This window comes from Linderina pennispora, assembly GCF_002104995.1.
Source record: "Linderina pennispora strain ATCC 12442 chromosome Unknown DL89scaffold_5, whole genome shotgun sequence".
Lineage (NCBI taxonomy): Eukaryota > Fungi > Kickxellomycota > Kickxellomycetes > Kickxellales > Kickxellaceae > Linderina > Linderina pennispora.
In genome coordinates this window covers 696858-709953 of record NW_024468253.1, presented here as the reverse complement: position 1 = coordinate 709953, position 13096 = coordinate 696858, and the positions used below count along the sequence as shown (strand labels likewise).

General features: G+C 54.9%; 5 protein-coding genes across 5 annotated transcripts; 2 read left to right on the top strand and 3 right to left on the bottom strand.

Moving 5' to 3' along the window:
• The first annotated feature begins 234 nt into the window (after positions 1 to 234).
• On the top strand, positions 235 to 1335 carry DL89DRAFT_315141 (uncharacterized protein). The gene has a single exon (XM_040891032.1). The coding sequence runs from the start codon at positions 603 to 605 to the stop codon at positions 1275 to 1277; it is 675 nt and encodes a 224-aa protein (XP_040744311.1). The 5' UTR covers positions 235 to 602; the 3' UTR covers positions 1278 to 1335.
• A 1024-nt stretch (positions 1336 to 2359) lies between these two features.
• Positions 2360 to 5202, top strand: DL89DRAFT_266884 (sulfate permease). Its single transcript, XM_040887283.1, has 6 exons — positions 2360 to 3025; positions 3050 to 3123; positions 3145 to 3208; positions 3230 to 4732; positions 4761 to 4904; positions 4937 to 5202. The coding sequence occupies exons 1-6, from the start codon at positions 2822 to 2824 to the stop codon at positions 5063 to 5065; spliced, it is 2118 nt and encodes a 705-aa protein (XP_040744310.1). The 5' UTR covers positions 2360 to 2821; the 3' UTR covers positions 5066 to 5202.
• A 21-nt stretch (positions 5203 to 5223) lies between these two features.
• Positions 5224 to 9713, bottom strand: DL89DRAFT_283289 (uncharacterized protein; the record flags this gene model as incomplete). Its single annotated transcript, XM_040889727.1, has 2 exons — positions 7096 to 9713; positions 5224 to 7069 (listed from the first exon to the last, which is right to left on the bottom strand). The coding sequence occupies exons 1-2, from the start codon at positions 9234 to 9236 to the stop codon at positions 5224 to 5226; spliced, it is 3987 nt and encodes a 1328-aa protein (XP_040744309.1). The 5' UTR covers positions 9237 to 9713.
• DL89DRAFT_315126 (uncharacterized protein) lies at positions 9461 to 11507 on the bottom strand. Its single transcript, XM_040891031.1, has one exon. It carries the CDS (start codon positions 11416 to 11418, stop codon positions 9685 to 9687), a length of 1734 nt encoding a protein of 577 aa, XP_040744308.1. The 5' UTR covers positions 11419 to 11507; the 3' UTR covers positions 9461 to 9684.
• Positions 11508 to 11715: 208 nt separating this feature from the next.
• Positions 11716 to 12492, bottom strand: DL89DRAFT_266883 (uncharacterized protein). The gene has a single exon (XM_040887282.1). It carries the CDS (start codon positions 12410 to 12412, stop codon positions 11837 to 11839), a length of 576 nt encoding a protein of 191 aa, XP_040744307.1. The 5' UTR covers positions 12413 to 12492; the 3' UTR covers positions 11716 to 11836.
• Between the last annotated feature and the right edge of the window lie 604 nt (positions 12493 to 13096).

The following is a 13096-nucleotide window of genomic DNA, read 5'->3' as shown; positions in this document are numbered from 1 at the left end:
GCCCTGTGTAGATTGACGAATTGCAACGCCATACATAATAAGGAATGTGAGGTGCCACAGTAGCACACGAAAATTATCTTCGCCGCTGCCTGCCCTTTAATGGATAGTCGTCCGAGCATGCAAAGTTTGCTACCAACGCACGCTTTCCTTGTTCGTTTTGTTTCCTTTCCTTTTCCATTTTGATATAGCCCATTCAAAATCATATCAAAGGATATCCGCTTTCCCACATGCCACCTACATGCTGACGATGTCCATGGCGATTGACCAAGCGAAAGATAACCCCTTCAACCCGCTCCTCCACACGCCGATCGCCTCTGGCGGATCAGGCACCAAAGAGCTGTACAGCCCCATTGCGTTTGATATCCTACTATCCTGAATGCACTCAGCATCGTCAGCAGTATCCTCAGCATCACAATCCTCATATTTCTGCGCAAACGTCACCATGGGTATAAACAGAGGTGGAGTGCACAGCCGAATTTCGCAGCGCGTAATCATGCTGGCATCTATCATCGATATTCTGTATAGTGGGTTCAGGATATACAACATGGCCATTCAGTCAATCGAATACACGCAGCGACAGCGAGCAAAACTGCCAGGCCGCTATGTTTGGCATGACATTCTTTGCGCTGTTGTCTGTGTTCACTCGGGCATTGCTGAGTGTCCATGTGCATATGGTCGTTGTGTACAGAGTTAGTCGTGCTGTAGCTTACGAGACGAGATTCATGGTAAGCGCATTTTTTGTAGCACTGGCGCTGGCTTTATTGCCGCTGACCAGGTACTCGTACGCATGGATCACGTTCGATCCGACTCTAGGCTCTGGCCACTGTTCATATTTTTCTCTGGAATCGGTTCCGCGCGATTACGCAGCACATTCAATGCCTGAGGATGAGGCGAGACGGGCTGTTGTTTCTGGGCTGCTGTGGTGCTGGGCCACTTATTTCGCCTGGGTCGCCTTAACTGTCGCTTACTGCATCATGGTTGTAGCCGTAGTGATCTGGCGCCTGTGGAGCGACCGCCAGCGGACATCTCGGCTGATCTCTCAGCACCAGCAGATGATTGATACACAGAATGAACGTGAAATGCCCGAGCCGCACCCAGATGAGCTTGAAAGCAAGGAATCCGATGGCGCAGAGTACATGCTGGTATTTGCACGGTGGGGCGCCGAGCGGCGGGAACTCTGGGCATTGGCGAACAAGGTTCTCCGGCGAGTTGCCCAGTTCCTGCCACCATCATCGCCTGCCATACACTGGAGGTTGCCTGGGCTACAACAACGCTAATGCGCATCATGCCGATTCTCCATTCAGGGGTAGCTAAAGGCACAGCCGATCTGAAGCGCCTGTATGTCGCCATGCAGGTGATGCTGGCAATGCAAGGCATTTTCACTCTGTTGGCGCTATGCCTTGAGCCTGATGTCAAGCAGCTGGTAGTGAGCTGGTGGATGTCGTGGTATGTGAGAAGATCGGAGTCCAAGCGGCGCGTGTCCCAGGCGAGTAGCTTCGCAGCATCTACGCGCACGGGTGGTATGGGCATGGTGCCGCCGCCAGCTGTATTTACACCTCCTACTCTGGAGAATATGCCCTGGGATATTGTTGTGTTTGATTCGGCTGCGTCTGCGCGGCATCGCGAGTCTGGCAATATATAAATCTGCAACCTACCAGCTACAGGTCATGGTGCTCCATGGGTGTGGTGTGAATGTATTTTAAAATAGTGTCGAGTACGTTGATGGAGATTTCTGCTGTGTTTCTTGGGTTCTCGCTTCCCATTCGTGCATGATGGAGCTAAATTCTATCTGCACGTCTGGGCACTAGTATCTGCATGTTAGAGTACGGGCTGAGTGCACGAGCACCAGTGAGCAAGCCTCATTCGTCCAAAATGCGTGCGTGCTTTCCATTATGGCCGCCTCTTTTCGGTGCACCGAACTCATGTGGGTGTGCACTTCACCCCGCATGCACACATGAGCAAAATGGAATGTGGGTTGTAGAAGAAATTGGGCACCCTTCTATCATAGACGTCACATGCGCCAAAAAGTGAATTTTGCACTACTTGCTGTCTGAGCTTACCAATCTCGTTTGTTGCTATTGGAATCCTCAACCATCACGCTTAACCCTTATGACAGCGAGGGCCGAGCACATCACTTTTGTGTGATGTCATTGTCATGGGTATACATGGTTGTGTTTTTACTCCACAGCAATAACTGCTGCGGGTAGGAGGTTTTTCTGCTGGTACAATCCGCACCAATATTTTGCTGCCCTAGCCTGCCCATCTCAAGTTAAAAATATTGCATATCAAATAATGTGCATGGCGACAATCTGGCCAATTCAGCACACGCCGTTCGTACTTTCCGCCTATGTTTGCTAGTTCCCAAAGAGGGGCCCAATTGCATCATCTTCCTCTCAATCACGCAATGGCTTATTGACGTTTATCAGTTTTTTCTTTGCTGGGAGCGGGTGAGGGATGTGTCCTTCCCAGGTCCATCCTTCCATTCGTGGTAGAGTCGATCTTTACATAATGTATGGCCTTTTCTATGTGGAAAATGTAGACAAGCACAATCAGACAGGTCATCCAGCGACTGATCAGGCGGGGTAAAGCAACCAGAGGCGTAAAAAGCATATTCCTTCACCTCCTGGCCATCGCTGTTCTATATTTGCCTCCCTATAAATTCCGGATTCTACTGCAGCCAGCAGCCATGTTTCCACGCCTTACTAGCTTTCTTTTCCACCCAGTCCTGCTATCTGCTAGCGCATAATTAGCATTACCTTCCATTATCCAGCACTCACCTAATACTAGTGTCTCATCTCTTCGGCAATCCCACCCCCTTCCCATGTCCGTCTCCAGCCAGCCGGCTACTGGCCCGACTGTGAACTACGTCGAGCCGCGTGCATCCACAAAGCAGTGGCTGAAGGACAATGTTGTGCCCTCAAAACAGACATCGGTCAACTATGTCAAGTCGCTGTTCCCGATCGCAACCTGGATCTACCGCTACAACTGGACCTGGTTCCTTGGCGATGCAGTTGCTGGCCTTACAGTCGGTGTTGTGGTCATCCCGCAGGGCATGGCCTATGCCAAGCTGGCCCAGCTGCCGCCCGAGTTTGGTCTCTACTCATCGTTCGTTGGCTGTGCGCTGTACTTTATGTTCGCCACCAGCAAGGATATTACAATCGGACCTGTTGCTGTGATGTCGACGCTCTTGGGCAACATTCTGCACGACGTGCTGCCGCATCTGCCGCAGTACAAAGACACGCCTTGGATAGTCGCTGGCTGCATGTCAGTAGTCCTCGGCTGTATCGTGACCGGGCTCGGCCTTTTGCGTCTTGGCTTTATTGTTGACTTTATTCCGCTCCCCGCGATTGCTGCGTTCATGACCGGCTCGGCCCTCAACATCGCCATGGGCCAGATCCCGACTCTGATGGGCAACAACTCGGTCAAGGCATACAATACCCGTGCGTCTACGTATCTGGTGTTTGGCAACTTCTTCAAGTACATCAAGTCGTGCAATATCAACTCTGCGGTTGGCCTGACTGCGCTGTTCCTTCTCTATCTGATCAGGTGGGGGTGCAAGGCTGCTGGCAAGCGGTGGCCCCAGAGGGAGCGCCAGTTCTTCTTCCTCAGCACTCTGCGCACGGCATTCGTCATTCTGCTGTACACGCTCATCTCGTACCTTGTCAACCGCAACTCGCGCGCCAAGCCAAAGTTCTCCATCCTGGGCACTGTCCCCAAAGGCTTCCAGCACATTGACGTCCCCCATGTCAACTCGGACATCCTCAGTGCTGTCTCGGGCCATATTCCGGCAGCCATCATTGTGCTGATCATTGAGCATATCTCGATTTCCAAGTCGTTTGGCCGCATCAACAACTACACCATCAATCCGAACCAGGAGCTGATTGCCATCGGTATCACCAATATCTTTGGCCCGTTCTTCGGCGCATACCCGGCCACCGGCTCGTTCTCGCGTACCGCCATCAAGGCCAAGGCCGGTGTACGCACGCCGCTCGCTGGAGTGATCACTGCGGTCATGGTTGTGTTCGCCATCTATGTCCTGCCCCCGGTCTTCTTCTACATCCCGAACGCCCTGCTGGCTGCTGTCATTATCCACGCTGTCGGTGACCTGATCTCGGGCCCCAAGACCATCATGCAGTTCTGGAAGATCTCGCCCATCGAATTTTTCATCTTCTGGGCTGGTGTCCTCGTCTCGGTGTTCTCGTCCATTGACAACGGTATCTACACCTCGGTCGCCGCTTCTGCTGCACTGCTGCTGTTCCGCATCGCCAAGGCGCAGGGCAAGTTTGTCGGCAAGATCAAGGTCTACGAGCAGAAGCTGCTGAGCGAGGACAACAACGAAAAGTCCACTGAGTCTCGCCACGCTTTTGTGCCGCTTGACCACTCTGACGGCACCAACCCCTCGGTCAAGCCCACGCCCCCGCCCAGCGGCATCTTCATCTACCGGCTTAACGAGAGCTACCTGTATCCCAACGCTGTGCATTTCACTGACCACATGGTCGAGCAGATCCTTCTCGAGACCCGGCCCGGTGTGCTCAACCCGTATGGCTCTCTCGGAAACCGGCCCTGGAACGACCCAGGACCTCGTCACAAGTCCGAGTCCGACATTGACACCTCGAAGCCCGAGCTGCGTGCTGTCATTCTGGACTTCTCTGGTGTCTCCAACGTGGATATCACTTCGGTGCAGAACCTGACCGATGTCCGCCAGCAGCTCGACCGCCATGCCGACTGCAGCGTCTCGTGGCACTTTGCCTGGTATCAAGTCGCAGTGGATCCGCCGGTCTCTGATTGCTGCTGGCTTTGGCTCCTCGGAAACTGCCACTCGCACTGTGTTCAGTGTCGCCAACAGTCACTGCTGCATCAGGACTAGCTGCCACTCGATCCAGGTCTGCATTTACGATGAGGAGGTGCCTGGTAGATCGAAGAAAGGCATCACGAGAGCTTGTTGGCATGGTCCATGCACCTTGCGCTCCCTGTGCTCAGCACTGAGTATCCCAACTTCCACATCGACCTCGACGAGGCGCTCAAGGCTGCCGAGGCAGAGCTTGGTCTGTACGAGACCTACTAGTTCCATTTTAATTCTCCAATCCATTGTCCAGGCACTGTCCACAAGAAATGTGCTAGCCACGTATCTGCTGCCTGAGGGTGATGTGGTGAAAGATATGAACCTGTATGTATCCAAAATTTGTCGAGAATAAATACGCGAAAAAGAAATGTAGTTTGTGTTTAGTACTCGTCATCGATGGCCTCCTGAATCATCTCGATAGCGCGCTCAACACCGGCGCGCTCACCGGTAACGGTAACCCAGACGGATTCATCTCCACGCTTGGGCACGGTGACCTCGCAGCCCGTGGCATCGCGGATCTTGGCAATGTTCGACCCCTGCTTGCCGATGATCCTGCGGTGCAGGCGGGGCTCAACACGCACGGCGGCCTCAACACCCAGGTCAGCGCCAGCCAGCGACTTGTTGATCATCGCAATAGCTTCGGCCAGCTTGGCCTTCTCGCCGCGGCACACCCATTCGGCAGTCAGTCCGCTGAGCTCGTCGCCCAGGTCATGGAACACAACGTCCTTCTCCTCGTCGTCGTCGATGCGGCGCGCCTTGGAGGAGGCAGGCGCCTTGTCGACGCGGACAGCATCGACCTGCACATCAAACTCGTTGCGCACGCGGCGCCACAGTGAGCCGCCGCGACCACCCAGACGCTGGTGCACGGCCAGGGGCACGGTAATCTTCTCTTCCTCGCGCACCAGAGCCAGCATGGCCACCTTGCAGGCCTCGCAGTTCTCGGGCAGACCAGAGATCTTGACGAGGCTGGGGTCCTCGGCGCCAGCCGCGCTCTTGCCGTGCTGCTTCGAGCGGAAGTGGATCTCGACGCTGTGCTCATCCTGCAGCTGCTTCAGATGCGCACCGCCGCGGCCAATGATGAAGGCGTGCTGCGACACCGGGATGGACACAGTGATGGTGGTCATGCGCTCGCGCTCCGCAACCAGCTCCTCGATCGCCTGCTTGACCTTGTCCACGATCTCCTTGTCGCCCTTAAGCTTCACCTGGTCGGTGTTCTCGGCTGCACGCGGGAACTGCACGCGGCACGACTTGGGGCCGGCCATGGCCTCGGGGTCGCCGCCAGCCTGCGTCACCAGCTCGCGCACACGGCTGCCACCCGCGCCAATCAGGAAGCGGTGGTGCTTAGAGGGCACATCCAGCACAATGTCTATCTGCGACTCCTGCTCGGCCACAATGGCCTCAATGGCCTCCCGGGCCATCTTGACACCGCCCTTGGTGCCAACCACGGTGATCTCAACCGTCGTCTCGCCCTCCTTGGCATCGGAGATGTCGATGCGCGTCTCGCTCTCGTCCTTGATCTCGTTGATGTGCGAGCCCGCCTTGCCGACAATGTGGGGCAGGAACGTAGCAGGCACGCTGAATGTGATTGTGTGGTTGTGCTCGACCTCGTACTCAGCCAGCTCAAGCAGCTCGCCCTTGGCGCTCTCGACGCCCTTGCGACCACCACGGATGCGGATCTGGTCGGCGCCCAGGGGAGCCCCGTGCTCCTCGTCGTTGTCACGGCGCGACGACGGGAACTGGATACGCACAGCGTACTTCTCCTCGAGCCGCTTGACGTAGCGTCCGCCAGTGCCAATCAGCGAGCGGTGGATGTTGGCTGGAACGCTGATGATCTCCGAGGTCTGGTCAGCGAGGCGCTCGGCGAACTCGAGAATCTCGGCCTTCACCGCAGCCACGTCCTCAGCGGTTCCCTGCAGCTTGACAAGCGCGGGAACACCCGGAGCAGTCTTGTCGGCGATGTCAATCTGCACATCGCGCTCCGAGCGGATGCGCTTGATGTTCTCGCCACCACGGCCAATGATGCGCGGCAGGATCTGCTGAGGCACGTTGAACTCGTCGCGGAACGAGTGCAGACGCGTGTACTCCTCCTGCTCCTTGACGCGCCTCTCGAGCTCCTTGACCACACGCTTGACGCTGGCATTCAGGCCCTTGACAGCAACCTCCTCAGCACCGGCCTGCACCTCGTCCTTGCGGCGGGTCACACGCGTGTTCTCGGCCTCAGGGGCGCTGGGCAGAGCACCAAACTCGAGCACAACACGGCCGTGCCCTCGTTGGCCTTGGCGGCAGCCAGGATCTCCTCGAGCATCGTGGGCTTGCTGAACATGCTCTGCAGCTTGGCTGGCACAGCCACAACCCTGGTCTTGTAGGTGCTGTCCTTTTGGATCGTCTGGCGGAACTCCTCCAGAGTCTTCTTCAGCAGCTCGCGAGTGGCCTTCTCGCGCTGGTCGCGGTCTGCCAGATGGTCCACATCGGGGTTGAAGCCCTCGTAGACAACCAGGATGTCCTGAGCCGTGGGGTCCTGCGGGAACAGTGCAAACACCGACCGCGACGCCTGCAGACGTGCAACATTTGCGCCCTCGCGACCAGCCAGCAGCGAATGCAGGTGCGGCTCAACGTCAATGCTGTTGAAGTGGTACGGCGGGAATGCCATGAACAGCGACACCAGCGCCTGGCGGGCAGCAGCAACCGAGCGGGCATCCTTGCCCTGGATCTCAATCTGCACCTGCTCGGGCGCAGTAGCACGCTGGGCAGTCGCCGGCGAGGGAATGCGCAGAGTCACACCGTTCTCGCTCTCAATGCGGCGGAAGCGGTTGCGGTCATGGAAGTACCGCAGGGCACGCTGCGTATAGACCAGAGGCCGCTCGTAGGCGTGGATGCTGGTCGGGTCAACTGTCTCGATCGTGACAGAGTTTGCCTTGCTCATGACGAGGCCGAGAGCCTGCACGAGGTTCGACTCCGCACCACGAACTGTGACCTGGTCCGACGGGCTGCTGGGAGCCGGCACCAGGACAGCGCAGCCAGTAGCGTTGATAATTTCCTTCAGCGTGGCACCGCCCTCGCCGACAATGAACCGGTGCTGGCGCTTGGGCACAGTCACAGTGACCGTCTGCGACGACTGCAGCAGCTGCCGAGCCGTCTCCTCGATATCTTTGATGGCGCTTTGAACTGCGTCGCGCTCGCCAAACACCGCAATTGTCTGGTCGGCCTCAATTGGGCCAGGGATGCGGATGTGTACGTCGCTGTGTGTCGCCTGCAGGGCAGCCAGTGTGGCGCCCTCCTTGCCAACAAGCAGTGCGTTGAGCTCGTGCGGGATGCTGCCGAGACGCACTGCACGCTTGGTCGTCTTCTGGTCGACGATAGCGTCAATTTCGGCGATAGCAGCGGCAACACCAACCGAATCACCGGTGATGGCAAGGTCGACCACGTCGAACAGGTCGCTGCTGCCCATGCTTGGCCGCGACGTCATCTTGATCTGGGTGCCAGTGCGCGTCTGAATAGCCTGCAGAGTGCGTCCGCGCACACCGAAGATCTGGGACCGCACGCTAGCAGGGGCCTGCATAAGCTTGGTGATCTGGGGCGACAGTTTGGCGCAAATCTCACGCTTGGCACGCGCAACGTCCTCGGGCTTGCCGCTGACCAGATACGTCGACGTCTTCAGAACTCGGTTGTGCGAGATCTCGATTTGCGTCTTGGTCTGCTGCATGATCTTGCGCGCAACGTCGCCAACCGAGTCCATAACCAGCGGCAGATCGAATACCTCTGTCGTGCGCTGCGACTTGACCTTGTCGGCAATCGACTGAGGACCAGCGGCAGACCTGGCTCCCCATGCAGGCGCCTTCTTGGTGGCAGGCGCGCCGAGCGACGGGAACAGATCCTCGCTAGCCAGATCCAGCGGCTGCTTCTTCTGTGGCACACGCGCTGCCGACTGTTCCACCTCAAAGTCGTCCTTGTCATCGAGATCACCCGATGTGCTGGCAGCCGCAGAGTCCACGGCGCTCAGGAATGCAGCGGCGGCAGAGGGAGCAGAGTCGTCCTCGGCCTCAGACACAAGGCTGGCTGCAGCCTCGGCCACCGTCTCGACCTCCTCAGAAGCAGTAGCCTCTAGAGGAGTGGGCGCCTCTTCGTCGGCAAGCACCGACTCGACAACGGCCTCAGCGACAGCATCGACCTCGACAACGGCCTCAGCCTCTGCTTCGATTTCGGCATCAGCAACCTCGGTGGCAGACTCCTTGGGAGCCTCCTCCTTCTTCTCGAGAACAGCGGGGAAATCAGAATCGTCAGCAACCGCAGGAGCAGCAGCCGCAGCAGCAGCCTCAGCAACCGCCTGGGCCTCAGCCTCGGCCTGAGCGGCAGCAGCAGCAAACTGGGCAGCAGGAGACAAATCGTCCGACATTGAAAGAATACAGATGGGAAATTGTTAAAGGTTGAAGTTTCAGTTAAACCGGATACAGCAGCAATCGCGAGAATAAGACCGACACGCAAAGATAAAGACACTAGTGCAGTGAGTTTATAGACGAGGAAGAAAAGCAGATAAAGTTGTATTGTTGCGAAGAAGAGAAGGATGTGGAAACGCCAGCCCGGGTAGCCTGGAGGACGCCAACCGCTTTGCTGTCGGGCCATTATTCTGCCTGTTCCTGAGATCGCACTTGCACTCTCAGGCCCTCTTTCCAGCTGTTGTACAGGTTTTCTCGCGGCTGCTGGGAACACGCCATTGGCTGGAGCTGAGACACGAGCACGGGATGGCGAAAGCGAGGGACGATCTGCCAGTCGAGCGTGCGATCGTCGCTACTTCCCAGAAGAGCCGCCTGCCGCAAGCAGTAGCGGCGGAGAATGCCGCACACTCAGGCGTGCGACGCACGTTGCCGAGTACTCTCCAGCCGGCTCTGCTCGAGCCGCTGCCCCAGGGAATCGTATGCCGGCTGGCCGCACAGGTCGTAGAGTCCGATGCGTGGACAAAGCAGGGACATAAGCACCACCATCCGGCTAGCGAGCATCAGGTTAGAACCACGCGTGCCCACATAAAAGTTCTTCAACGACAGAGAGAGCGGGTAGTGCTGCATATACAGCACCTCGGCCACAGCCATGTCGTTACAGATACAGTCTAGGTGTGTCTCCATGAACCTCACATGCTTAGGTTTGTCACCGGGCTCGGCCGGATGTGAAGCCAGCCTGCACGCCCCCTCACATCCATCATGCAGTCTATCGGTACCCATCAGGCTTGGCGTCGATACACACTCGAACTCGAGGGTTTTGATCAGCGGCAGCACACTAACCAGCGAAATAACCTGCTCAAGGGTGCAAGCGAGTGAACGAATTCGGAGTGACTCCATTCTGGCTCCAATCGTCTCTAGCGATGGCCAAACAGACTCAAACCGGATCGGATGCACCGCATCGAACTTGAACATTTTCATGGTGCTCTCAGCTGGGAGGGCGGCCCGCAGCATATCGGATATCGGCATTGTGCCGGTGGCTGGTCCAAAGTACATGTACTCCGCGACATCGAGGGCCATCAAACGCTCTCTTCTAAGCACGCCATTTGTCAGGAACATATCCAAGTTGTGCCTTGTCAGCAGCACTGTGAGCTTGCTTAGAGTCTTTGTGTTGCCGCGGAACACCACATCCCCAGCGAACGGGTAGGGGCTAATGCTGTTGACAGTACAGAGTACTGGGAATGGTACATGTCTGACTTCCTGGAACTTGTACTTCGTGTCAAAGTGAATCTCGGAGCCGCCAGGAAAAATGGAGAAGACCTTTAATCTGCTGTACACGAGCCCCTCTCCACTGCTGCGGTAACAAATCCGAGAAATCGCTTCCGGTATGGCAGTGCGGATCGCCAGGAACTCCAGCGATGATGCATGTCTCCGGGCGAGTTCGATAACTGGCGAGTTGTGGCCACTGATGCTGCCATTCAGATACTGCAGACTAGAAAAGGACCGACTGAACTTGACATAGCTTTCTGCTGAGGCAGCCGGGATATCAGGATTCACAAGCCGACAGGTGATCGTGTCCAGCAGCTCGTCGTCCTTTGGCTGGATACGACGTGTTGAGCCAGTAATCTTCAGCTTGCTCACATTGGGAAACATCCTTCTGATTGCAGCGCAAAAGGACAAGATGTTGTCCTTGGACTCATCCAAGTCAATATCTGTCTCATCTGACGATGACAGGATACTGAGGTCTAGGATACTGACCCCAGGCAAAACCTTGCAGGTGCTAGGCAGCATACCTAGCCCCTTGACATACGAGCCATCAAGAATCATATCTCGTCGGCATGCGACAGTAAAAGTCTTCACGACTCCGGCTCCCTCATTCCTGATCGCATTCATGAACTTGTTGGACAGGAACCTGCTTGTCTTGCAGCCTCCACGAATATTCTTGATCGTGTTCCAACTGACAGACTTGTACAGATGAGTGAGCGACACTTTCCGCCAATGCTTGCACACGCCCGGCAGCGCCCATTCTGCTATACATAAGTCGCATTTGCTTGAGCTGGCTAGGCCTGGGAGCGGATAAAACTCTAGCACATAGTCGACGATCCTCTCCAGGATGATGAATGGCAGGGTTTGTGCGTAACTCATTGTTGGTCCAGGGATTGGGTATCGGGCTGTTTCGGAAACCAGATATGCAAAATGAGTGAATATACCGAGTAAGGTGGTGTTGTAGTGAGAAGGTAGCTAGGACCCCCGGACCCTGCACCTCGCCTTTATATATCCTGGATTGTTGGTTGACGACAGCAGTATATTATTTTCCATGACTTGCATGTTATTGGCATTTGCATTAGCCAGTGCTAGCTCTGACTTCAAGGTAGAATCTATTTTTGATCTGGAGACTTTTTTAGAATGCCAGTCTGATGCTGCCGTAGCAGCATGCTATTCATTGTGAAGGTCTGCGTGTATTTTCATGTATGGATTTGCTTTTTATATCAGCAATTGTGTGTAATTTAGTAAAACAACTTGATGCATTCTATGACGAGAATATAGGCAAACCGAGCCATGTTCAGAGCTTACTCATAACCATGCTCACACCCCTCTTCACAAAGCCACCGGTCTTCTTTAAGCAAATGCTTGGCTTTTTCAGGTCCTTGAAGAATGCTGTAGTCCACTGTGCTGAGGCTGATTGCTCTTGCGCATAGTGAAACTCGACTGGGTCATCATCACTACTAAAGTAGATTTCAAACAGAATGCCCTCCTTGTTTTTTCTGCGCATCAGTGCTCGCTTGGCCGCCATCTCGCACTTTTCCACGTCGAATGCGTACTTGATGTCGCTGAACACACAGGCAAAATACTCAAACGGGCTGAAGAAGTTTGTAGCTGGTGCCATTCTCACGGCTTCCATTATTTGGTTTTCCTCGATGGCCTCGTAATACCGGGCATAGATCACACTGGAGGTATGCCAATGCTCACAGTCTGTGACAATGGTCTTCCCAAACTCTTCCATTGTTGCAGGCACATAGAATATGCGTTTCTGAAGCTTTGGGCAGTGAATTGAGAGCAAAAACCGCTGGTACAAGTCGCTAAAGCCAATTACGAGGAAAATCCCTGGTCTTGTAGCCATGTCAATAATAGTCGCCATGTTGAATGTTCAGCTTTTGGCAAAGAAAAGAGTGATTTGGTTGGTTGAGTGCACAAAAGCTGTCAAGGGATGAAGTTGTGGAGAAAGGAGAAGCAGGAGGGATTATGAATCTGAGCTGGCTTGCCATTTAAACAAATCCACTATTGCCCACTTTCATCTCCTGCGTTTAACTTCAACAAACTCTCCCGGTGCAAAAGACCTATTGAGCTATACCTTCAGAATGGGTGAGACTTTTCATTGCGAGAGTAAGGAAAACAAAATGACAAGTGATGGGACATCTACAAAGAACCGGCCTATTGCTCTCTCCGATACCCACTCTCCAGTCGGTTCCCTTAGATTCAGCACTGAGGCTTTATCTCAAAATAGACTATGGAGCTAAGAGTATGCTTGCTTCATATACCTGGGCTGCGAAAGACAGAGGTCTGCAGACTGCACACCAGTTAGACAGTAAATGCATTTAGCATCTACAAGACCAAGAAGGCACGAGTCGAGTATACTGTAGCATACTCCATCTCGTAGTTCACACGCTGGTATCTCAGCAGGAACTATGTGTATGGCAGGACTCATTTCTGCAAGCGTTTTATCTAATTGATCGTTCCGTACGCTTTGCAGTTTCAGCGTATAGAAAAGCACTCAAGAGGCGATATGTGTGAATTCTGGATACGTGCTCCGACTGTGAATTAT

What these genes read in the sequence shown, in the direction of transcription:
- DL89DRAFT_315141 (XM_040891032.1), top strand. Translation starts at nt 603, where the DNA reads ATGTTTGGCATGACATTCTTTGCGCTGTTGTCTGTGTTCACTCGGGCA.
- DL89DRAFT_266884 (XM_040887283.1), top strand. Translation starts at nt 2,822, where the DNA reads ATGTCCGTCTCCAGCCAGCCGGCTACTGGCCCGACTGTGAACTACGTC. An exon ending in ATGCAGTTGCTGGCCTTACA is followed by an intron (nt 3,026 to 3,049) that starts GTCGGTGTTGTG and finishes GTCATCCCGCAG; the next exon opens with GGCATGGCCTATGCCAAGCT. An exon ending in TCTGCATTTACGATGAGGAG is followed by an intron (nt 4,905 to 4,936) that starts GTGCCTGGTAGA and finishes AGGCATCACGAG; the next exon opens with AGCTTGTTGGCATGGTCCAT.
- DL89DRAFT_315126 (XM_040891031.1), bottom strand. Translation starts at nt 11,418, where the DNA reads ATGAGTTACGCACAAACCCTGCCATTCATCATCCTGGAGAGGATCGTC.
- DL89DRAFT_266883 (XM_040887282.1), bottom strand. Translation starts at nt 12,412, where the DNA reads ATGGCGACTATTATTGACATGGCTACAAGACCAGGGATTTTCCTCGTA.